Below are 24,999 nucleotides of genomic sequence, written 5' to 3'. Positions count from 1 at the left end.
TACATCTGCTTTGATATAATTGTATGCTTAATTCACAAATAAACTTACAGAATGTTCTTTTTTTTTTTTACAAGTGATTTGTTGATTTCATAATTAATTCCTTGTTTTTGAGAAATCTTGCATTTGCATCCAGGTGATACCTTTTGTAATTGCTGTTGTAAATTTCTTCTTACATTTAATATGAACATCACTTTTTAAACACTGTAGAACAAACTGGAGAACTGAAACTAAATTTACAAGAAATAATCACCATTCAGAAAAATATGATCTTATTGAAGTCTTAACATTTCAGCTTATGCTTTTCTTAAATTTACATCATCACATACAAACACAAACTTATAACTAAAAACACATGCAACAATTAAAAACTGAATAATAGCACTGTTACATCATTGCATGCATGTTAAAAAGAGTTAAGTGAAAAAAAATTGCAAGCTATCAAACGACATAAAACAATTACAATGAGGACAAATTATTTCTGTTTATTAGATTAAATAAGTAAAGGTTTTGTCAAGTATGGTAAAACATTTAATATAAATATTTCTATGCATCTGTCCATGTGGATGTGAATTAGCTATAATAATCCCAGAATTTGTTTCAGTTAATATCATAACTGCCTTTATGTAATTGGTTCTTTCTAATATTCTGTATGATGTAGTGAAAGATGTCGGCCATATTCTTGGTAATTTTTTGGTAATGCTCGCACTTCTATTTGTTCACGTGTATATTTTTTACTTATAAGATGTGAAACTTTCTATCAGTGCTTCTTCTACAAGTTGCAATGACTTTTCTTTCCTATTTTTGTTCTGTTAGATAAATTGGTATTCAATGCTTTACTTCTCTGCTAAAAATTATTTCCTTCTTCAAGAATGTACATGTGTAAACACCTTATTTCATCAAGAACATATGAATTATGGATTTAAAAAGTAAACAACTTGTGGTCTTCACAATATACAGTAATTATGATATAAAGGAAATTTATAGTTTGTGAGAGTTATGTGGTTTTTCATTCTTAACTGAAGATTTCAGATTTTATAAAATAAATTTTCTGAGAATGCAAGTTACTTAATATATCTAATGTAAAATTACATTAGTGGTTCATTGCTGAAAGTTGTTTTTATCATATTTTTGTGGAGCAGTTTCTTTGGTTCTTAACACAATCATGGTATGCACTATCTCCTAATGTATTAGATTAGACCTCAGTGTGCAGCATTCAAGCAAGGTTTGGCAAATGTAATCAACTTGGAATGGTTAAGAATGTTTGACCCAAAAGAACTGCAAATACTAATATCTGGTGCTAATGTTCCCATTGATCTGATTGACCTTAGGAACAACACTAATTATTCAGGTAAAGGTAACTTAAGGAAAATTTGACTTAAAATATATCACAGAAAGAAACCCAAACTTTACATAGTAGGAACATTCATTTTAGGATGATAACAATTTTTGTAACTTAGCTGAACAAAATTACTAAGGAAAAATATATATTTAACTTGTTTTATATTTATGGTCATTTTTCCTTATTACTTTTGGTGTTTCTATGAGGTAATCAAAACTTTTGGAGTAACTAAATACATTCAGATATGCTTGAAAAGATAACTTGTATAGACAGGTTTTGAATTATGAAAGGATAACCAAACACCTATTTAAAAGAGAAAAATGTCAAGATTTCTTAGGTTTGATGGTGATACAGTAAACTGTTAATTGATGTGTAAACATTTAAATCCAAGCATGTACAAAACTGTAATACACTTTACTTTATCACTGTTAGGAGGATATACAGCTGATCACCCAGTAATTCAAATGTTCTGGAAAGTTGCTGAAGAGTTTGATGAAAAAGAACGTAGACAACTTCTCAAATTTGTAACTAGTTGTTCAAGGCCCCCTCTTCTTGGTTTCAAGGTGATATATTTTTGAATATTTCTGAGGTTCAGGCATCTGCAAAATAACTTTAGTTTTCATAAATATGATTACCTAATTGCAAAACATCTTTGAAAATGCTACATTTGCTCAAGGAACTTTCCTAGTGCTCTACACACACTCAAGCTTAACTAACAGCATTCAGCTTAGTGATTTGATAACATGGTATCCTGAAAATATTTATATATACTTAAGTAATATATTGTTGAACATTACACTAATTAGATATGTTGTTATTTAGAAACAAATATTTAAAATTAAGGATTGAAATGTTTATTACATATGAATTAAAATACACATAAAAATTGTATATACATATAATTAACATTAAATATACATGATTAATCTTATCCTTTATCTTTAGATTACTGGACAGTGTTGTATAATAGGTTAGTTTCTTTACATTTTTTTCAGTATTTTCATGTCACTAACAAGGTACGAGAAACGTTAGGATCATATCTGTTGTCAATAGGTCATCATCAGTCAAAATATTATTTACTAGGGTATTTTTCCTCAGGTTATTGTATAAATTGGAGTATCATGAGCATTTTTCAATTAATGTCTTGTGACATGTTTGAGTGGGTAGATGATACTGAATGCAACATGTACTGTATTACTTACATATATCTCAGTTGATTATTTAAAATAGAAATGTACTGAGAAAGCCTAATTTTTCAGATTTAAGCTGGGTTGTTGTATAATTTTGATAGGCAGTCTGTATTTCTTTGTACTAATATTTGAAAATGTTGTAGGTGGAGTGTTAAATAACAATAGGTTAAACAATATTCAAGCTAAGTAAAAGCAACTAGTAGTGTTTTTTTCACTTCTGCAGTTTCAATCAGTTCTGTGTAGTTCTTTTATCACTGACTTTTTTAACAGATTTTAGATGGAATTAAAGTAGTACACTTTATTTTTTACTGATATTTGAAACAGCATAGTGTACATGCTGTGACCAACTTGCATGTTAGCTTTGAAACAATTTGCACTGAGAAGTAATTAATACTCAAAAGGGCTTACTGGTACTTAGTGTGTGGTAAATCATAACTGAACTGACAACCTTAAATAATGAAGCAAATGATAGCTTGTCTTGAAACCCTTATTTGAATAACACAAGCTTTTAAATTGAAGTGAAAGCTTGGTGTAGCAAAAAATGCCTTATTTATGCTAGATATTAAATTATTTTATTCTTGGAGAGAATGCATTAATACTGCTTGTGATTTCTGTATTAAATGCACCCTACACCTCATCTGTCACAGTAGATTCTTTTTCTTTAACAATAAACTTTACTCCCAACTTTGATGCATTACCAGGAGTAACTGTTATTGTTGCAGTTTTATTTTGAAATACTTATGTTACAATTCAGAAATGGTTTATTGGACTCTGAATTTCGTATTGTTTTTCACTAATATTAAATTTTCTCAAACATGCTGACTTAAGCAGAAGCACAATCTTTCTTTCTGTTACTCATCATTTCTACCACATCACTGCATATACACACTGTATTCCATAAACCAGTTACACAAGTGTATCTTTTACTACATGTAACACTACTCAGTCTATTTGCAATTAAAGTACTGCAATCATTGGATGGAAAAAAATGGAAACCATTATAAGTATTAGTTCTAGGCCCTTACTATAACCAATAAATATCCATTTTCCTAATTAAAACAGATTTTTTTAAAATATAGAGAAATAGTTATATAATGTAAATGTCTGATAAACATTCATGCAGGGCAACAAAGAACTTAAAACTTGGACTATAAAGAAAATGAGATGGAATAAAGTTATTCTTAGACTATTTTGAATTTATAATAGAATGTCCTAAAAATCAAGAAATTGTATTATATATTGTGGTGGTAGAACAGTCCGATTACACTGTGAAAAGCCAACTATAATATTACCTGCACACCAATGTACAGCATTGACAAAAATTGTTCAACTGAGATATTATAAAATCTCTACATATATATTGGATAGGTATGGTAGCCCCTAAGTATAAGGACAGGAGAATACATTTGATCCATATTTAAACAACTGAAGGAAAGTGCTATAGCAGTATTGTTTGACTCAGCCTAACACAAAATTTAGGGGCCCCTCTTTTCCAACAACCATGACCCTATACTGACAGACAGAAGATGATTTTGATAAACAACTATTTTGTGCTCAGTTAATTATGCTTTTTATTCATTATTCAAGTAGATTATGTAGTTTTTTTTTAAATGTAGAAAAACTAATGTGATAAATAAATAAAAACTTAGGACTAGGATTAAAGTATCAACTAAATAGGTGTTAATCACTTTTCTACTATACACTAACACTCTAGAACAGGGGTGTGCAACAGGCGGCCCGCCAAGCCATTTAGTGTGGCCCTAGTTGTTGTAATCTAACCATGTGGCCTGATCTGTAATCCAACGCAAATGGAATATTTTTAAAAGCATCGATCCTACGGGATTCCCAGGCTTCGACTCGACAAACTTCTAAAATTATCTTTGCTAGAGAGGAGCAGGCCGAATTCGATTGGTCGGCCTCCTTAGGGCATGAATAGGTGACGTGCACTAGCACTATTGTCTACGACTCAACGTCATGTCCTGAACCTCGCCTTCGCCCGCTGGCGACAATTTTCCCTAACCTCTGCTGTCCGTCATTCATTATTGGTGAAAATTTTATTACCTTTTACAGTTACTACAAGAGATTGAAGGTAAATTGATTATTATTTAGCATATTGTTGTGACTTTACTGAATTTATTAAAATTTTTGCTTTCAGATGCATCTGATTCTATGTACAGTGTGACCTCGTTATTCGCGGGGTTACGTTCTTTACCCTCCCGCGAATAGCGAAAACCGCGAATATTGGATGCAGTTTTAAAACGTATATGTATGCGATTATATACTATATGAAATGCTTCCCAAACACTAATGATACTTATACTCATTGATGCAGTAATAATGTAGCAATATTGCATACTGTTATGTATTTCACTAAATTGTACCGTGCGTTACCGGGCTGTGCTTTGCCGTTTGCGTTGTTGGGGAAGCTGAGGCAGTCAGCCAATAGCAGTCCAATCTTGTTTGGTGAAGACGACAATTGATAAAACGGCTTGATTGAGTAAATACAACAGAAATCTCCTCGAAAAGCCCTTTCAGTCTCTGTGACCTACAAAACGCAGTTCGCGCATAACCCGCGAATATGCGGGCCGCGAATGGCGAACCGCGAATAGGCGAGGTCACACTGTATTTTGCTATTCTCAATTAATTTAAGTACCGGAAGGCTATGATCGGGATGCCAATTTAGAAACATGTGTTTCTGTCCATAAGAGGTTCCATGTGTAAATAAATTCTATGTTTTTTCTACTTTGCTATTTTCGTGAGAATAATTTTTGTTTTGATTTTAGGGCTAGTAAAATGTCAGCAGTTAAGAAACGAAAAATTGATGATGAGGGAAGGTTATTCAACAGTGAATGGTGCACAAAATATCTTGTTGTCCCACATAATCAAGGTGTTGTCTGCCTCGTCTGTCAAACTACAATTGCAGTCATGAAAGAGTACAATATTAAGCGACATTACGCAACTAAGCACTCCTCCCAGTTTGATGAAATTGTTGGTCAGGCACGAAAGGACAAAATTGAACATTTAAAACATCCATTGAAAAGCAACAAGGTGTTTTACCACTTTCAAGAAAAATTCAGAACTGGTGACAAAACTGAGTTTTAAGCTTTGTGAATGTATGGCAGAAAAGGGAAAGCCTTTCAGTGATGGAGAATTTATTAAAAATTGTTTAACAATATTCACAGAATATGCATGTCCAGAGAAAAAATATTTGGTGGAGCAAACTAGCCTTTCCCGCTTTACTGTCTCACGCAGGACAAAAGATCTTTCAGAGGACATCAAAGAAACTTTGAAAGAGAGATTGAATTCGTGTGAAGCTTTCAGTCTGGCTTTGGATGAAAGCACTGATATCAATGACACATCCCAACTTGTCATTTTCATCAGAGCTGTTACTGCAGGCTTTGATGTTTTCGAAGAGTTTTTAGATATGGCAAGCCTTTCCTCCACAACCACAGGACAGGATATTTGTGAACAAGTGCTTAAGGTTGTAGAAAAGTTTGAACTGAATCCTTATAAATTATGTGGTGTTACAACAGATGGTGCTCCTTCCATGACAGGTAGGACAAATGGATTCACCAAGAAATTTCTAACTGCAATTGGAGCACAAGACGTAGTTGTAAGCCATTGCATTATTCACCAAGAGAGCTTGTGCACCAAAGTTCTGGATTTTGCAGAAGTCATGAAAAATGTCATCCAATGCGTAAATTATATTCGAACACGAGGATTAAATCATCGACAATTTAAAACTTTTTAGATGAGCTGGACAGTGAGTATTCAGATGTTTTGTACTTCTCTGCTGTGCGTTGGCTTAGTAGAGCTGCTACTTTGAAGATATTCTGGAATCTGCGAGAGGAGATTAAGTTCTTCATGGAGAGCAAACATCAGAATGTGGACTTCTTGAGCAATGAGAACTGGCTGAATGACTTAGCATTCCTCACAGACATTACACAGCATCTGTCTGATTTAAACTTAAAACTACAAGGGAAAAGTCAACTTGTGAATAAGTTGTTTGAGCATATTTGTGCTTTTGAGAAGAAATTGGAACTTTTCCAGGTTCAGTTGAGAAGAGCCATATTGACCCATTTTACATGTCTTGCAACCAGGAAACTGGAATTTCCTAATCTGGATTGCACCAAATATGGAACCAGTGTACAAAAGCTGCGTGATGAGTTTGCAAACAGATTTCCAGATTTCAGACAAACTGAAATTAGATTGAAATTGTTCGCTCAACCTTTTGATTTGGCAGTGGAAGACAGTCCTGATGATTGCCAAATGGAACTCATTGAACTGCAGGCTGACATGGACACTAAAAGGAAATTCTCTGAAAACAGTTTGCTAGACTTTACAAACTCTGTGTAATGCGTGAAAAGTTTCCCAATTTGTCCCGTCATGCACAAAGAATTGCCTCCCTTTTTGGTAGCACCTACTGCTGTGAGCAATCTTTCTCCAAAATGAAGCTCATCAAAACCAAATGTAGAAGTTAGCTGACTGATGAACATTTGACCAGTCAGTTAAGAGTGGCAACCACTTCTGTCAAAGCTGATATTGACAAGCTCTGCAAGGACTCTAAATTTCAAGTGTCGCACTAAAATGATCACTCATGCAAAAATATAAAATATTATTGCTTGCATTTTGAGAATTTTTTTTAATTTATTGTGCATGTACACGAATAAGCTTGTTTTTTAAGTGGCCCCGCTTGATTGATGAAGTTGGTTATATGGCCCACCAACGAAAAATGTTGCACACCCCTGCTCTAGAACCAAAGGGGGAGATGAAGGCTGTCTGAGAGGGGGTCATCTGTTTAATCCATTCACACCAATAATAGTAGAAGTGTTTTGTCTAATAGTCAATCAGTCAAACGTGCATGCCATAAGTCATGAGAAAGATTATGCACAGTATAAGCTACACCATATCATGACATATGAAAGTCAAAAGCAAGAAATATTTTACTCTAATTTTCGTTTTATTTACTGTTGAAACAGAACACTTGCAGGAACCCTGCAGAAGTACACCTAGTAATTAGGAGATATCTTACTTTTTACTGTATGTGACAAAGTGTCAAACAGATGGTATTTTGTGGCACATCCAATAGCAAAAGACATTTGAAATGTACAAATTAAACAAACCAAAGCACTTGTGTCTTCTAGTGAAGTGGTATGTTAATCTAACTTTCTTCCTTGCATTTTTGTACAAAGTACACTTATTATGGTGATGTCCTTACACCATTTATTTCTTTTTATTTTCTTGTAGGAACTGTCTCCTTCCTTCTGTATTCAAAATGCTGGAAGTGAACTAGACCGCCTTCCTACTGCTTCAACATGTATGAATTTATTGAAACTTCCAGAATTTAAAGACATGGAAACTCTTCGTATGAAGTTGATGTATGCTATTAAATCAGGAGCAGGATTTGAATTAAGCTAGCCAGAAACAACACAAGATATTAAAAGTTGTTTGCTGTAAGTGAGTCCCTAATAAATTTTTTTTCTTTAGATACCAGTAACTAATAACAAACGTTTTCAATTATTTTAAAAACAAAACTACTACAATCATCTACTTTCTTCAATTTACTATCTGTTTCCAAGCCACAATTTCTTTAAAAGAGTAACTTTATAAATATTTTCTATTTGTTTTTTTCCTACAGAAAATTGATGTAGATCCTTGTCGTGAAAATCTGAAGACCACTTGGCCATTTCATGATAGGACATCAGAGTACTCTCCCTGCAGTTAAGCTACAAAACTGTACATACCTGTTCATAATAATGAAAACATTTAACATTACGTGATCAACACCCTTGTATAAAGCTTGAAAATAATACTGGGAATATTTGAAATTTTTTTAATGTCATACCTGTATACAGTAAATACCAATTTGAACTATTGATGGTTTCTTTACTTTAATGATAAAGTCACTACCTTTATGTAAGTTTCTTCTTTCTTCTCAAGCACAGTACCTCAAACTTGCCATAGAAAAATGGAATCTTCTGCTGCAGTTAGTAAACAAATGTTTGTTGGGTGAAAGCTTAGTGAATGAACAACCTTGGAGCCCTCATGATGAAGCTTCTGCAGTTTTTTCTGTAAATGTATAAGAAGAGTAAAATACCAAGTTTTCATTTTGCAAAGTTCCTAAAGTCCTTTAAAAATATCAATTTTCCTAACTACTTGCCCATCAATAGCATCATCTGAGTCTAGAATAGTTAGAATAAAATCAAAAGAAGGTACCAAGTTATACCCCTTCCTAACCTTTTGAAATGCCAGCTAGAAATTCCATTTCTTGTCAAATACCTACATATGAGAATAGAAAACTTATCCTTAACCTCACCACCCCATAATATATAACATTTCTGTAAAGTTTGACATAATTTTCATGAATTTGTGTAAAAAAAACAATCTTGATGTCTGCTGCATACATCTTACAAATTTAATATCTTTAAGATAAGAAATTATAAAAATCAATTTTGAAAGACGTTTGATGTTAATGATTTGGCAGAACATTAATTCTGTTTTTTAAAGAAAACTTCTTTAGACTATTGGATTTCTTGAAATTGAGAAATTCTCTACAAATGTATTAATTTGTAGTACATGATGCATACTAATAAAAGTAAAAAGACAACAATCTTCCAATAGAGGACATTTAGAAGAACAGGGGCTACAAACAATACAGTTCTTATAGTGAAGAAATTATGTGTTCTACCAGTTCCGCTAACACGTTAATGGTTAAATATTCTAAAATAACAACAGAATATTTTGTTCATAATCTACTATAAAGTGAGTAGGTATTGATAATGCATTTCTACTTGAATAACGTAAAATCTTACATCAATCAAATCCCAGCAATAAACAGTTCCATCTTCTGATCCAGAGTAGATGCTACTGTCATCATTACTTAAACAACTGTCTATATGGTATTTTACATTCTTGTGACCTTGGTATCTGAAAAAGTATAACCATTGTTTACTTCCTTAAGTTTGATATGTGTGTGTATGAGTATTTTATAAAATTGATACCTTTTAATAATAAAATCTCTAGATGTGGTTAAAGGTTTATTACTTCTGTGCATAGAATATCCTGGTAGTTAATACAAGAGCTCATAGTGATATGATCTTAGATAACAACATTTCTCTTTTTCATACTGGTGTTTATACTTACTTCCATGTGCGTAGTCAGTCCCTTGACTGCTATTGATCTTTCAATTTGCTCCCCTTCATTATTTTACCATTTTTCATGGAGGGTTGACAATAATCCAGGAGGCAGTTATCATTTTCCTATAATCTTGAGACAGATTAGCTGTGGTCAATGCCACCGAACCTATGTGCCCCAATAGAAGCTGGATCAGGCAAACTGGCCCTCTTTCACTGTTCTCATGGCACTTGATCCTGCCATTGTCTGTAAGGCCATCAATAGACGACTGTGTGGCAGCAGTAACTGACTGTCAAATGGGTCAAATGTACAAGAGCATTGAACATCCTCCATGTTCTCTCTACCACCACTTGGGGAGCGGATGGACGTTCTATGCTAAAGATATATCGTGTTCTTATTCAATCGAAACTGGGCTATAGATCACTGGTCTATGGCTCTGCCAGACCATCGGTCTTAAAGATGCTAGACCCTATTCTTCATCAAGGGCTTTCTGCACTTCCCCACTTCAGAGTCTCATGAACCTTTGCACCTCTGCCATTTGCAACTGTCTTTATTATATGCTTTGAAACTTCATTCCTTATTAAAGCATCCCACCTGGGGTTGTGTTTTCCTTCTTCAATGGGCCATGCTTTTTCAGACCAGACAGTATGCCATTGCTCCTTTTGGCCTTCGTATCCACATGCAGTTAGATGAATTGGGGGTGTCCTTGGATAACATTGCTCTATCCACTGATCAGCCCATCATACCATGGCTTCTTACAGTCCCCAACTGTGACCTATCTTTAAGTCATCTGAGAAAAGCAGACATTCCTGACTGGAAATACTATGTTATTTGCTGAACATCTTTTGAACCATCCTTCCATTCCTATTTATACAGATCATGGGAAATCAGGTGATTGTGTGGGCTCTGCTATGGTTTTTTGGGGTTCAGTGGTTGCATGCAGAACTCCCTCTACAGCTTTTGTGTTCACTGCTGAACTGTATGCCATTTCTCTTGCCCTGGATCACATAGAAGCTAAGCAATAATCGAACTGCACGATTTAAGACTCGCTTAGTCCTCTGCTGACCCTGAAATCGCTTCACATTGATTCGTACCGTTCTCCCCGATATTCAAAACTGACTGGCCACTTTCTCTTTAACATCTACTTCTACCCAATTTTTCTGGATACCAGGCCACGTTGGTATTCTCGGGAACAAGCTTGCCAGCACTGCAGCTAAGTCTATCTGCTCTGTGCCTGCTGGCAGTCTTTGTGCCAGCTGGCAGTCGACGTGGAGTGAGCAATGGGAAAACAAGCTTTTCCAAATAAAACCCTATATTGGACTTTGGTCATCTTGTTACCATACGGATTGTTAAGAAGTTGTTCTAACTAGACTACTTATTGGTCAGTTTTTTAACTCGTTTTCTTTTAGCTGGAACTGATGCACTAGTTTGTGTAACACTCAGATCACAATAAGCCACATTTTACTTTTTTGTCATCCTTATGATTCACAACTACGGCACCATTTTAAGCATGTTCTCTACCAAGGTTTGTCCATAACATTAGACATGTTATTGATGTTGGTGACACTGTCCACCCTGGAAATATTTTTAGTTTTTTAAAGGCCATTTAAATTTTTTAATTTATACATTACACCTTTTTTAATGTGGCTCCCTTTTAGAAATCAGAGTTCATCAAGTTTGATTTGAAATTAGAAACTGACCATAACGCTAAGTAACTCAAAACCAGGCCTGGAGAGGCCAACTTCAGGTGACTGTCTTCCTGGCAAGTTATGATTATTACAATCATGCTAAAGAAAGTCCTTTACATCTTGAATTACTGGAGTTTTTCTCTTGACATTCTAGACTAAATGTAAACATTGGTTTTATGCTATTTATTTATTTAACTTTGTTTTGTTTTGTTTTACACTAATTTCCTTTTATGAATTTTACTGAATTTACTTTTACCTTTGTACTGGAAGTTTGGCACAGATAGTCTAGCTGCTTTGTGCCATAAAACACTAAATGAACCAACCAACTTAATACTATATAAAAACGAATACTTACTCATTGAGCAACTCCCCTGTGTTCTTGTCTATCAACTTTAAAGTACTGTCCAAACAGCTAGCAAGTATACACTGAGAGTCCTTGGTAAAAGATACACTGGTAATGGAATCTTTATGAAAAGAGGACAGAAACTTGTTTTATAATATTAGATAAAAATAAACCTCTCTATACAATTTGAGATACACAGAGGGTTTCGTAACAAAGTTAAATTTGATTAATCGCAGATTATACCAAAACTATTAAATTATATTGCTGTAGATTATGGTTACAAAAACTCAAAATAAACTAATATTAATTATTTTGATCCAAAAGAAAGCAGGAAGCCAGAATGTACAGGACATAGCATACAACTTACTTCCTAAATAATCTGTTCTTATCTCTCCTTTACGCAAGTCATAACAACGGATTTTACAGTCAAGTGATCCACTTAGAATTTCTTGACTTGATACATCTAGACAAGTCACGCTGTCTGTGGCTTCATTCATAATCTAATGTGTTAATTATAAAAAGTTCAACAGTTTTTATCTAGAGAAAAAAATAGTTGGACTATTATTACAATACACTTAACTGATTTTGAGACTAAATGTTTGGAATACTTTTTAAATCAATAATACTTGCACTCTTATATTTTGTAAAGAAATATTTCTTGCTTTGTTTTATTAAATATGTAAATAATTCCTAAAGGATCACCCTAAAAAATTTTAAAATAACTAAAATCAGGCATATATCATCAACCCATAAGGATTAGTCTTAATTAACACTATAAACATGAAAGTTACAGTATCTTTGAAATTATCAACAACCTACCACCATAATGACAGCAGCATTTTGGTTTTCCAGTTTTGGGATATTACTGAAGATCAGTTATGTAAACATTATTTTGTCAAATGACAAGGATGAATGCATCAGTTAATTTCTAACTTGATTAACAACAGTTTTCACTTTACAACCAAATTTAACACTTATCCAAGGCAAGTTATTGGGAATGTTTTAAGTCTTTCTATGAAACATGAAACTGTTTTATTGAACATTAACATTTTATATAACTTTATTATGCTTTGCTTCCCCTACTACCCATAATAATCAACAATGAATCTACTACTAAAGCATTACAAGTTGTCAAATAAAGGCTTTCACCACATTTTCAAGGTGAAAAACAACCCTAGATACAATTTTGATATGTTAACCAATTTTTTAAGTTGCAACATACAGAATCTTATATTATGAAATAAAGGCTGTTCAATGGAACAAAAGAAAAAACTTCATTAAGGTAAATTTAAACTATAAAATAAGTGTAACTAAAAACTTGAAAATATTTGTTATTTTACATGTTCAATATATTAAATAACCTACACTGCTAGCATTTCTTACACGATACCTGAACAGGATCTTTATTACGGCTGCGACAGTCCCAAGCTCTTAGTGTTCCATCAATAGAGGCTGATAAAACAATGGAAGACTCTTCATTAAATTTTACTGCATTCACCTTGCCTGACAAAGAAAAAATCACTTTGTAAATGACTTATATTTAGAAAGAAAGTCTCTATACTAATATCTTCCTAATCACTTGATATTATTCTGTATTGAGATCAACTTTACTGTAAACTGTTTGATACTGTGAAATATTTTCCAATTTTTTCTTGATACTGTTTTCCTTTTTCACATCCTTGTGCAAATTAATTGAAACAAATGGTAATTTTACAATATTTTCAGAATGGCAGCCAGTGTAGGCTCGCTGAACCCGCTGAACTCCTTTAATAGTCATTAGCTGTGTTTTGCAGCACGGTCGATATATTTTTGGGATATATGACGTCATTCAAAATTGCCTTATAAGGGCAAGGAGACCAGTCAAAAAACAACTTCTTACCAACGGGGTCTGAATTACAAAAACTGGATGCAAGAACAATGGAGGAAGGTGTTATTCAGTGACAAGACTCATTTCTTTGTACAGGGTCAAAGAAGTCTGCATGTTTGCAGATCTCCAGGTGAGAAACTTTGAGCATCTCGCATCAATCAGTTCATAAAACATCCCTTGAAGAAGATGTTTCAGGGATTTTTCAGCTACTATGGTGTTGGAGGCTTAAATATTGTAGAAGGTATGATGCAAGGACCACAGTACATTGAAGTTTTGCAGAGCAGAGTAGTTCCAGAATTGAAAAGAGATTTCCAGATGGATCTGGATCCATGCCACACATCGAAACTTGTGAAAAATTTTATGACTACAATGTGAATAAAGGTGCTGGAAACTCTCCAAACTTAAATTCTATTGAAAATCTTTGGGCAATTTGTAAAGAAAAACTTCAGGGAAAAGACTGTACTACAAAAGATAAGCTAATTGAGGTGTGGTACGGCAATCCAAAAATTAGTAAAGATTGCAGTTAACTTGTGGACTCAATGCCAAAGCAGATTAATGATCTTCTAAAAAGTAAAGGCAGTCAAATCACGTATTAATAAGAGTAATTTTTCGATTCTCAGAAATAAAACACAAAAAATTGTAATTTTCTGTTTTGTTTCAATTAATTTGCACAAGGGTGTAGTTGTATTTAAATACAGGGATTTACATACTCAACATTATATATGATTTATAACCAGTAAGAAAAGATGATCTTTGCATACATATCCATATTTTCTGGATATTGTCACTAAACAATTATTTCAAAAAACTAAAACAAACTTCACTTTGTTCTATAACAATTCCATCCCTGAAGAATGAACAGGATTTTTACTATTTTCTGGTGCATTAAAATCACTAATTACCATTGTGCCACATCTAACTGAATAAGTTCTCTTTTCTTACAACAAATGGAAAATGCCTTTAAGTTACATGCATACCTGTCTTGTACATTTCTTAATTACATATTGGAAGGTATCAGTAACATTGTGACTAAATATTGGTCAGTTCCTAATAGCTTTCACAAGCTACAATAGTTGTAACTCTGAAATTTGATAACATGGAGATGTGTTTTCATCAGATTAAATTATCAGGTTGGAAGAATAGTTTTAAGTCTACTTCTTAGCACTATATCTGTAGAATCCTTACTTTGAACTGATAAAATGAAGTGCAAGCAATTTAAAAATGTTGTAAAATCTTAGGTCACTGTAGTTCAATAAATAACTATAGATTAGAACATTAATAAAAAAATACTGTTCTATATGTATGATGTTTTTAATAGTTTTTACTTTAACTCAGTGTCCAAATAAACCTTTAATTGGTAAATGTCAACAAAAAAATATATATTAAATGTAAGGTGCCTTTCTGAATCTGTAATATTTTATTTCACAATCATGCTTTCTCCTTAAAATTATTTAAATTCTACTGTTCTAATTTAACTCTTTCACTGCAGCTCCTTTAAACAGATGCAGAATTTTTGTAAGCTGTACACTGTATATAGCATACTTGCATTCAACTGCCTGAAATAGCCCATACCATGTGTAGCAAATCATCATCCAGTGGGTTAATAGGATTCCTGTAAAGCTGACTAACTGGCAGTCAAAAAAATGGCAATAATCAAGAGTTCCTCAAATTAAAAATCTGCAACACAATCATCATTACCATGCTTATTTAGGCCTGGCATGGCTAGGTGGTTAAAGCACTCAACTCATAATCTGATGTTTGCAGGTTAGAATCCCCATCACACTAAACATGCTTGCCCTTTCAGCTGTGGGGGCATTATAATGTTACAGTCAATCCCACTATTCATTGGTAAAAGATCAGCTCAAGAGTTGGCAGTGGGTGGTGATGACTAGCTAGCTGCCTTCCCTCTAGTCTTACACTGCTAAATTAGGGACGGATAGCAGAGATAACCCTCAAGTAGCTTTGTGTAAAATTCAAAACAAACCAAACCATGTCTATTCTATAAAGAAAATATTCATACAAGCTTACCAGCATGACCACGAAATTTCCGAATTGGATTTGCTGTTATCACATCCCACAAGAAAACATGTTTATCCATGCTTCCAGACACAATATGACTATTATCACATGAACCCTGTGCATCAAGAACTTCATATCCATGGCCTGAATACTTCTGGAGAAGTTTTTCTGTTTTAGGGTTCCACAGTTTCAAACTCTTGTCACTCCCACATGTCAGACAATAATTCCCATCAGCTAGCATTAGATTATAAAACATTGTTAGAGGTTTCATTCAGTCAATTTGAGTAAAGAAACTTTCTTAATTTTACTTAAACCTCATATTCTAATTGATTGTCTACAATATCATTTTTATTTGCATTAACTGAAACTAAATTTTTACATCTGATTAAAGATAGAACCACAGAAAAAATTAAAAGCCAGCTGTATTATAAACTTTACTGTGTGAATGTTGAGTATCACTACCAATTTGCAATATTTACACTAAAACTAGAAATTACTCAAAACAGCTCAACATCTAACAATGGTTTTGCAGTAACCATCCTAAAAATGTAGGTTTAAGTGATGAAATTCTTATTCTATTTCAATTTATTGTCTAAGTTTCACTTTTTCAAAAACTCCATTTGCTAAAATGTACCATTATAAAAATATGGTTATCTTCAATATTCATCAAAAGTTAATCAACTGGAACTTGTAAAAACTCTATACCAACTTTTATTTGGTATAGGATGAAACTTTGAGATATACTCTTCACAAAATCACAATATACCCTTGCCACAGAACTGGGATAATTATGTTTAAATGTCATAAATTAAAAATCAAATTCCATTATTCTGATCTTGTACAAATATATCAATGCAGTTAGTTGAAATATTTATTTTTGTGGGGAATCTAAATACTTACATGAATAAGATTTATTAATTCACATAAATGCCTTACAAATAATTCCTGTATTTTATTTAACATTTACAAGGAAACACATTACCAGCATCTCCAAAAAAGACGTGTACATTTCCCTTTAAAAGGATATTAATGTTGTTTTAAATTAGGGGTACCTATGTCTTAAGTCTCACTTGGGGATTAAATTTTAACTGATACACTGTTTAGTTGTTGTTGGAGTTCAGTTTAGACCAACAGTTGAGTATTTGTTGACAAGTTTGTTTAAAATCTTCAAGAATAAAATAACTTTAGGAGGTACATAGGAACAATTCTCGTGACTGACTATTAAAAGGTAACTAAGATACAGAAAGAAAAAATGTAGTGTTCAAAGTGAAGAGAAAACAAAAACAATTACAGCTGTAAAGACTGGTTAACAAATATGATGTTAAACAATAAAATGAATCAACATGTTACATGTACTAGAAAATCCAAGATCATACATTATATAGCAGTGCATTTTAAAAATATTTCATGAACCAAATAAAAGAAAAAATATTATGAAACACTATATAACAAAGCTAAATAAATGCATATAATTTTTTATTGAGATATAAGCAAAAATTACTCATTTTAAAACAAACTACAATGTTTTATGATAATAAGAAGCTTCATAAAATTTACATACCTATTAAAGTTAAAATAAATTTTCTATAAAACCTTTAGCCAAAAACATGTATATGAAGTGTCCGAAAAACTGGCAATCTAAATTGTGCTGTATGATCTAAACTGTTACAAGTATTTTATTAAGTAAACCAAATGATATTTTGATCAAAGCACTTTTTTACTTTTTTGAAACTATTATCTCATGCTTTACATGTAATTCAAATTATCTTACAAACCAACATGTTTATAGATAGGATTATTCTTCACATTATGCAATAAGAAAGAAAAAAAGATGCATATTTTTACACTGATTAAATAAATACATTGAGTTTTTTATTAATGTATATTAGTATATGTTATAAAAATACCTACCATTGAATCTCACGCATCTTACTGCTCCTTGTCCACACTGTACGACTTTAAATTGATACATATGATGACTCATCTCAATGAAAACTTCTTCCAATTGATAGAATCTTCATTTTATATTAAAAAAACATTATATGTGACACAAATAAAGGTATGTGTGAAGATAATGGAATTGACACAAAGTAAGAATATAATTTAATATTAGATACAATTTAATTCCTAATAAATCATGGTCGAATAACTGTTCTAACCCACTACAAGCCTAGAAGTTCTTTTCTTAATTATTTTTGGATTGACAATCTTTACAAACTTGCTGAACAATAAAATTTGACAATATAGTAGAGGCAATGAAATAAATATACACTTTTGGTTTTATAGACTCACTTCTCAACATATCCTATATTTCAAAAAAACTTTTTGAAGTTCATATCCTCTTCGCTGCATAAAAAAGGGAACAAATCCATCATTTATTTACACTAAACTTAAAACTATGTTTGTTCAACGGTGAATCAAAAATACAAAACTTGCTGATATATGATGATTATGATGTTTTTTAAAGATTTCTAAAACAATGATAAAATTTAAATTTAAAATTTTCTTTATGTGAAAAAGTATTTCAGATAGAAATAAATAGTTAGTACCTTGGTAACACTGACAAAACATTCTTATGCATATGCCAAGTTTTAGAACAAGCTCTCATTAATAAATGTATTAATGTTCACTGTGCTATTCTATAACATAATCAGCATTAGACTATACCTCTACACAAATATAATGGTGACATATTTTCCTTGTGCAGTATCCACCTTAAACATTTTGTGTAAAACCAAAAGCTCACTCTTGATAGGCAAATCCCTGTATGATCTGAGAGTCCACTGAAAAGAGGTGTACAAAACATAAAAGAGTTTAATTCCATGAACATCAAATAAAGGAGGAAAGAAATAGTGATTACAGCAAAAGCAACTGGGATAAGAAAAAGAATACAATATCTAACTTAGAAAGAATGTGGAGTTATCTGATCCTTATTTGGAAAAGAAAAAGTAGAAGCAAAGAAGAAGATGGGAAAAGCTGGTCAAACTCATCCAAAGATATGGCAGACTCAAGTGAAGCTATTAAAGTAAAAGACTGCAAGTACTAGGTTCCAGAAGGTGATAGAAGAGAAGAAACTACTTGAGGCATAATGGTACTAACATTCACTCACTGTCAAAGTGTCTCCAGTTATTACTTAAATATTAGACAACTCCTGTTGAAGAGAGTCAGGACTTTGGGTTAGAAAAATATAAGAAATTATCATCTGAATACTTCAAGAAACTGGTTTTCAATTATTTTGACAATTGAAATAATAAAACAATAGTAATAAAGATAAAAATCCCATTTGGTATTATAAAGGATAGTTTAACTTAAGCTTACCAAAAAAATTACATTTTTAATATTTTTTTCCAAAGGAAAATTAACAAAATTAAGCATTGCAGTACTGACATAAAGAACAAGCTATTGGTTTACAGAAATTTTCAAAGGGAGTACTGCAAAAGGAAAGTGAAATTCTATCCTAGTAATACAGGGGTGTGGTTTAATGCTTGATGCATTAGTCAAGCTCATGTTAATACATGCAGAGGGTGCAGGGTAATTCAAAGGTTTGGAACATGCACAAAATCTGTTCAGAAGTAGTTCTTAGGTGCTAGTTATTGGTTCTATAGATAGGTGAGTAACACAGTCAGATGACCACCTTACCACTTATGAGCAACATTCAGTGTAATGTGACCTTCTTTAATTGGATCTTAACATTCATATACAGTATTCACTATTTACAAACATTTTTTCTTTATAAACTTTTAAAGTGAAGCTGCATGACTAAGAACTCGACTTTATAATGCACTTTTTATAATTAATCATTCTATACTTTCTTACTTTGTTTTTAAGACTATTAAACCTAACATGTTCACATCTGGAAAATTTTATAAAACTTCATAGTTTTTATTATAATTTTATACAATTAAGAAACAAAATGTAACATCACACCCAGAATAGTGATTATTGAGTCACTTGTTTCTTTTGTCTTACTAAGCTGTTAACTTCTTTTGAGAATATATTAGCACATGAATAGCATGATCAACACAAGTGAAGTACAAGTATTAACATTTCACTAAAGAAATATCTAAACTTTTGATTAGTAAGAAAACAGTAATCTCAGGCCATTTTGTCATTGTGTTTATCTGGATTAATACAAATATTAAGCATATTCCATGGGTAATTTAATCAAAAATTATTTTCAATTAAAGTTTACTTTAATATTACATGTTTGCAATTGTGCCTTCCTTTACAAAATTCATAACTGCTACTGGAAAATGGAAGGAACACATACACACATGTATAATGTTCTTTGATTGAACCAATTAAATCTGATAAAGAACAGATGGCATTTTTTGAAGGTCCAATGGGAATTTTACAAATTTTGGACATAACAGGGCAATAATAAGGTTAAAAAGAATGATCTAAGCTTAGTAGTAAATAAGTGCCTATTGTTAAAAATATATGTAATAGAATATTATGTATATATCTGTAACCATATTCATTCTACAGATAATTATTTTTTTATACAAATACCAGTTAGGACCTCAGATTGAGTAATGTGTGCAGCCTTACTTTCCTTAACTAGGATTTATGTTGATCTATCAAGAAGTTTACTGAGATGATTCTCAGAATAGAAATGTTATGTTACGGAGATAAAGTTTTTCTCAATATATTTCTGATGAAAAATAATGAGTAAAAAAAAGTAGTTAAATTTTCAAGATTACTTAATAATCAATTAAATAAAGATATTTGATTTATTTCAGTTCTGTTCTGAAGACAACAGGATGAGCTCCAGTTAAGAACTTCTATCTTCCTTACAGCAATTAGCTTTTGGAGCAAACTAGCATCAACAAGTAGTGTAGGTCAGCACTTTAACCATTTGAAAAGTATAACCGGATTTATCTGACAAGACATTTACAGCTCTTTGTTGCAACAAGCAGATTTACCTTACAATGTCATAAAAACTTTTTCTCATAGTGTGACAATCAGGATACTCACATATCTTTGAATTTCCTGCCTTAATACCACATGTTGCATACATCACTGCACAAAAATACAATGAAAAAAGTGGATTTTGATATTGAAAAAGTATTAAAAAAGGTAAAACTCAATTTCATTTGTTAATGGATAACTGACACTTTTCAAAAACCCACCCAAAAGGTAACTATGCAATTCTTTTAATTAAAGAAGTTTATATTAGGAATAGAGAATTGCTAGAAAAATAAATAGTACATTTAAATCTTCACTTTTTCTCAAGGGAAAGCCTTGAATGACCAAATGTTCCCCATATAGTACATAATTATTGAAACCCAAAACAGTCTCCCTACCCCCAGTCTTACAGATGCTAATTTCTGGTTTCCTAAATTTTCCTACAGCTATTCCATGAAGCTTATATACACCCCATACTGATACATCTGTGCCACTTTAAACCAGAGTTCAAAATAAACAGAAATGTGTGAAACTGAAACACAGCAAAGATTTAACTATTTAACTAACTATTCTTCTGCATATTTTACTGCTTAGAGCATAAGGGTTATAACAACAGTCAGCTACACTTTATGGATCAAAGTCTGATTTAATGTACTGGTACATGTTTATTTAATCTTTGAAACTCAAAAGTATCTTGTCTAGGTAAACTCTATTAAGGTGAGTGAACATACGACACTAAAACAGATAGAGTAATATACTGAAATCATAGAGCACCCCATTCATCTCTATATATAAATGTATTAGCGCTGACAACCCTCAAAATAAGTTCCGAGACCTGTATTTACACTATCTTGTCAATAATACCATTATATCTGGTCTTGGTATATGTATGGCCTCTTAATTTTTTTTCTGTTCAATGCAGCTAGTATTAATACCAATACCACCCATCCTGAGATATATTCCTCTATATACTGCTACGCAATATGTCAATTATTTCTGCTTTCTATGCATGTTTCCCTCACAACATCAGAAATACCTGTACAGCAGACAACATTACCAGAAACATTCATAATCTAACACCCCATGTGGAAATTTTAAAATAAAGAATCTATAGCTGTTTCAGCTGCAGTTAACATAATATACATTTATAGGCCATGTATACACTAGCCCCAGTGAATGGGTTAAAGTTGCAAGCAAACTGCTAAAATAAAATACCAGGAAAATGGAAGTCAGCTTGTGTAACTCCACTTTTCAAAGAAGGTGACAAAAATTGTTCCAATAATTATAGACCCAAAGTAAAGGATTATTACAAATGGGGTTCAACCAAATAAGATTAAAGTCACAAGTGAGTTACAAGAAGGCTATATCTTAAGGCCTGTTCTCATTTTGGTTTATAACAATGATATAGATGAGAGAATGGTCAATAGATTACTTAAATTTTCAGGTGATATTAATGTCTTGGGCAATGCTAGCTGTGAAGAGGATGCTATTGATTTATAAAAAGATTTAGATCATTTAGCAATTTGGGCAAATAAATGGAAAATGGGTTTCAAAATAGTAAATGCAAGATAATGCAGGTGGGTTATTATAATTCAAATTATCAAATTATAGGTATAATTTAGATGAAAATAACCTTAACAGCATTATGAAAAAAAAAAGAAACTTGGTGTAATAGTTGATTAGTCTCTAAAAACACTAGAATCCAGGTTTCAATACCCATAGTGGGCAGAGCACAGAGAGCTCACTGTGTAGCTTTGTGCTTAATTACAAACAAAGAAAGTCATCCAAGCAGTTTATTGTTGCTAGTGGTAGGATAGAACAAACAGGATTTTAATTTAAAGAGGTTGTAATTATCATTGTAGAGATAACTGGTTAATGCAGATTTGGAATATTGTGTTCAGTCTTTGGCTTCTTATCCTAGGAAAGCCACTGAATTGTTGGGCAGGCTTCAGAATAAAAGTCATTAGAATTGTGCCTGGGATGGAAGGGTCGTCATAAGAGGAGAAGTTTCAATCTCTCAAATTTTTTCTCTTGAAAAAATGAAGAGTTATAAGGGATCTGATTCAGGTGTTTAAATGCAAAGGGAATTGAGTGTCAGTGCATCATTTTTTTTCATATTTAACAGTGAGAATAATAGAACTATAGGACATAAGTATAAATTTTGGCAGAATAGGAGTCATCTTCTGCAAAGACATTTTAATTTTTCTAATGGTAAAAGGATGATTGACCTTTGGAGTGGGTTGCCTTTGAATGTTGTGAAGGCAGTAAATTTAAGGGAGTATAAGAAAGAGCTTGATAAATATATAAATTATAAAAAGCAGCTTTAAGATTTAAAAACAAATATTTGTAAAAAGTTTGAGTTTAGTTTATAGGATAGAAGAGCCAAGTCAGACCAGAAGGTTCCATAATGTTTCAAAATGTTACGCTGTTTAATTTGCCTTGTAAATTGCACATTGGTTATTTTCTATGTTTATGTCTTCAAATTTTCAAAGAATTAAAAGTTGCAAGTTCCACCACTCTTATGGCTATGTTAGATCAGAAAAAAACTTCTATCACATTACATAATTTTCAGTGTAATTTATGCCATGTATTTTATCTGTGTTAAAACTGACACACTGTTAAGAAATTTCTTATCCCACATTAAAAATAACATACACTGTTCAAACATCACAATTTACACTGAAACTTTGAAAGAAAAGAAAATAGCATGATACTGGCAGATACAGCGTTTTACTAGTATTACACATACTAGTAGTAGCGGAGACACACAAAATAGTTACCGTCAAATTTTGTACTTTTATTGCAAGATCACCTCCTTAAAAATACAGGTATTGTAGAATAATACAAAAGAATTCTACTTCTAATCGCAGACATTGAAATATTGTACAGTTCACTTTTCCTACTTAGTTAGGCATAACATTACTTTAGCCTTTACTTCGTATGGCCTAAATTGACACTAACTCGAGAGTGTGACTGTTTTGTTTTTCTTTAGTTTCGTTTAGTTAGGGCTAAACTTTACCGTACTTAATATATTGATAAGTAAACCTCATATTATTCTACTTTTTACGACCAAATAAAAATAAGATACTACTGTCAATAATAGCAGTTCACCATGTAATATACAGTTGTTGTGTTTTTTTCTGAATCTATTACTTAATAGTCACACTTTCTGCTTGCCACTGGAAAGGAAACTTCAAAAAGTAATCAACTGAAGTACATTGGCTAATTAGCGTATTCATACAAACAACAAACGAAGGTAAAATATGGTTGTTGGTTATAAAATTAAACTTTAAGTTAAAAACGAAAACAGATATTAGGATGTCAAACCTCCTAAGGAGCTGGAACTTTGTTAATGATACTACTGTCTGATTGTCATTACAATAAGTGTATTCTGGTTACAATTTTCTAATATCACTAATTCAACAGAAAATTCGTATTTATAGAAATGAACAAGTTTTATAATATTATTAATAATACCTTTTTTACGACACCCTTCACGATGAGAATTTCTGATACAGAAAAATATTAATATATTCTAAATGTTCTAGCGATTAACGCTAATAGAACGATAATCTATTCAGTGAGGTAGCGATACCGGAGAGGGGGGTATTGCCCAAAACATTGTATTCACATGTATATATATATATATTTATGTGTAAGTTAATCAACGACTTATTGCCTACATCTTTTTAACAACCACTACGCGTAATTTCCGACACCCTTTATATCGCTTTTATAAAGCGATTTCCGACTTTTCTAATTAGGCTTGTCAGAATATGATACAGGGTGGCCCGTAAGTCCCTACCCATCCATATATTATTAAGTTATATTCAATAATACTAATGATGAGTTGAATGCAGCTGTTACCGCGACATTTGGAACAATAACTCCTGCTATGTTGAGGAAAATGTCTCACAGATCATGGCGTCGCATAATATTATGCAGCACACAGATACACTGGATTCATAAGATATATGGATGGGTAGGGACTTACAGGCAACCCTGTACAAGTATAACTAAGCGCAAAGTATAATGGAATGTTAATAGACAAAAACTTTATACTCAGTTGTGATTGAATAGTTTTATATATATTGCTATATATAAATTCTTGCTTGTGGCATTAGTATTATGTAGAGGTGATGCAAATATAATCCTTACTGTCTTGTTTCCACTGTTTTGAAGGACTGACATTAGCCATTCCTACATTTACTTCCTCCTTTGAAATTTTTTTCTTTATTTGTTTGTTTTAAATGTAATGTTTCAACAGATATAAGAAGTTTGCCCTCTTCGGTGGAACAGCTGTAAGTCTGCGGGCTTATAACACTAAAATATGCGTTTCGATACCCGTGGTGGGCAGAGCAAAGATAGTCAAATGTGTAGCTTTGTGCTTAATTCCAAACAATCAATCATTCTTGTTGGTAAATCGTATAACTTTGATACATATCAAATTCAATTAACCTCTAAATTCAAATTCAAATTTACGGCTATTTGAAATCGTAATACATAAGATG

General features: G+C 32.3%; 2 protein-coding genes across 11 annotated transcripts in view; one reads left to right on the top strand and one right to left on the bottom strand.

Annotated features, from left to right (window-relative positions):
- The window catches only part of LOC143244871 (ubiquitin-protein ligase E3C), an 89,683-nt gene extending 81,280 nt beyond the window's left edge, over window positions 1-8,403 (top strand). For all 3 annotated transcript variants that reach the window (XM_076490303.1, XM_076490304.1, XM_076490305.1), the window contains exons 23-26: window positions 1,192-1,348; window positions 1,772-1,902; window positions 7,777-7,982; window positions 8,168-8,403. In XM_076490303.1, coding sequence (XP_076346418.1) covers window positions 1,192-1,348; window positions 1,772-1,902; window positions 7,777-7,947 — 459 coding nt within the window. In that variant the 3' untranslated portion in view covers window positions 7,948-7,982; window positions 8,168-8,403. The remainder of the gene's footprint in view (window positions 1-1,191; window positions 1,349-1,771; window positions 1,903-7,776; window positions 7,983-8,167) is intronic.
- Window positions 1,646-24,678, bottom strand: LOC143244872 (WD repeat domain-containing protein 83-like). 8 transcript variants are annotated; one of them, XM_076490310.1, is made up of 10 exons: window positions 24,551-24,678; window positions 18,248-18,363; window positions 17,492-17,595; window positions 15,590-15,814; window positions 13,085-13,197; window positions 12,062-12,194; window positions 11,707-11,815; window positions 9,342-9,456; window positions 8,440-8,598; window positions 1,646-1,938 (listed from the first exon to the last, which is right to left on the bottom strand). In XM_076490310.1, the coding sequence occupies exons 3-9, from the start codon at window positions 17,562-17,564 to the stop codon at window positions 8,479-8,481; spliced, it is 888 nt and encodes a 295-aa protein (XP_076346425.1). In that variant the 5' UTR covers window positions 17,565-17,595; window positions 18,248-18,363; window positions 24,551-24,678; the 3' UTR covers window positions 1,646-1,938; window positions 8,440-8,478. The 8 variants fall into 8 exon arrangements, with proteins under 8 accessions (XP_076346425.1, XP_076346422.1, XP_076346424.1 ...); XM_076490307.1 differs by lacking the exon at window positions 24,551-24,678 and adding an exon at window positions 23,966-24,106; XM_076490309.1 differs by lacking the exon at window positions 24,551-24,678 and adding an exon at window positions 23,816-23,909.
- Between the last annotated feature and the right edge of the window lie 321 nt (window positions 24,679-24,999).

The sequence above is a fragment of the Tachypleus tridentatus genome, chromosome 2, assembly GCF_004210375.1.
Source record: "Tachypleus tridentatus isolate NWPU-2018 chromosome 2, ASM421037v1, whole genome shotgun sequence".
Classification (NCBI taxonomy): Eukaryota; Metazoa; Arthropoda; class Merostomata; order Xiphosura; family Limulidae; genus Tachypleus; species Tachypleus tridentatus.
This window is presented reverse-complemented; position numbering and strand designations above follow the sequence as displayed.

Bases quoted from the DNA above. Each gene is read 5' to 3' on its own strand.
- LOC143244872 (XM_076490310.1), bottom strand. From the start codon at position 17,564: ATGAGTCATCATATGTATCAATTTAAAGTCGTACAGTGTGGACAAGGA. The intron at 15,815-17,491 runs GTAGGTATTTTT...ATCTAATGCTAG, and splicing joins AAGATGCGTGAGATTCAATG to CTGATGGGAATTATTGTCTG. The intron at 11,816-12,061 runs GTAAGTTGTATG...CTTTTCATAAAG, and splicing joins AAGAACAGATTATTTAGGAA to ATTCCATTACCAGTGTATCT.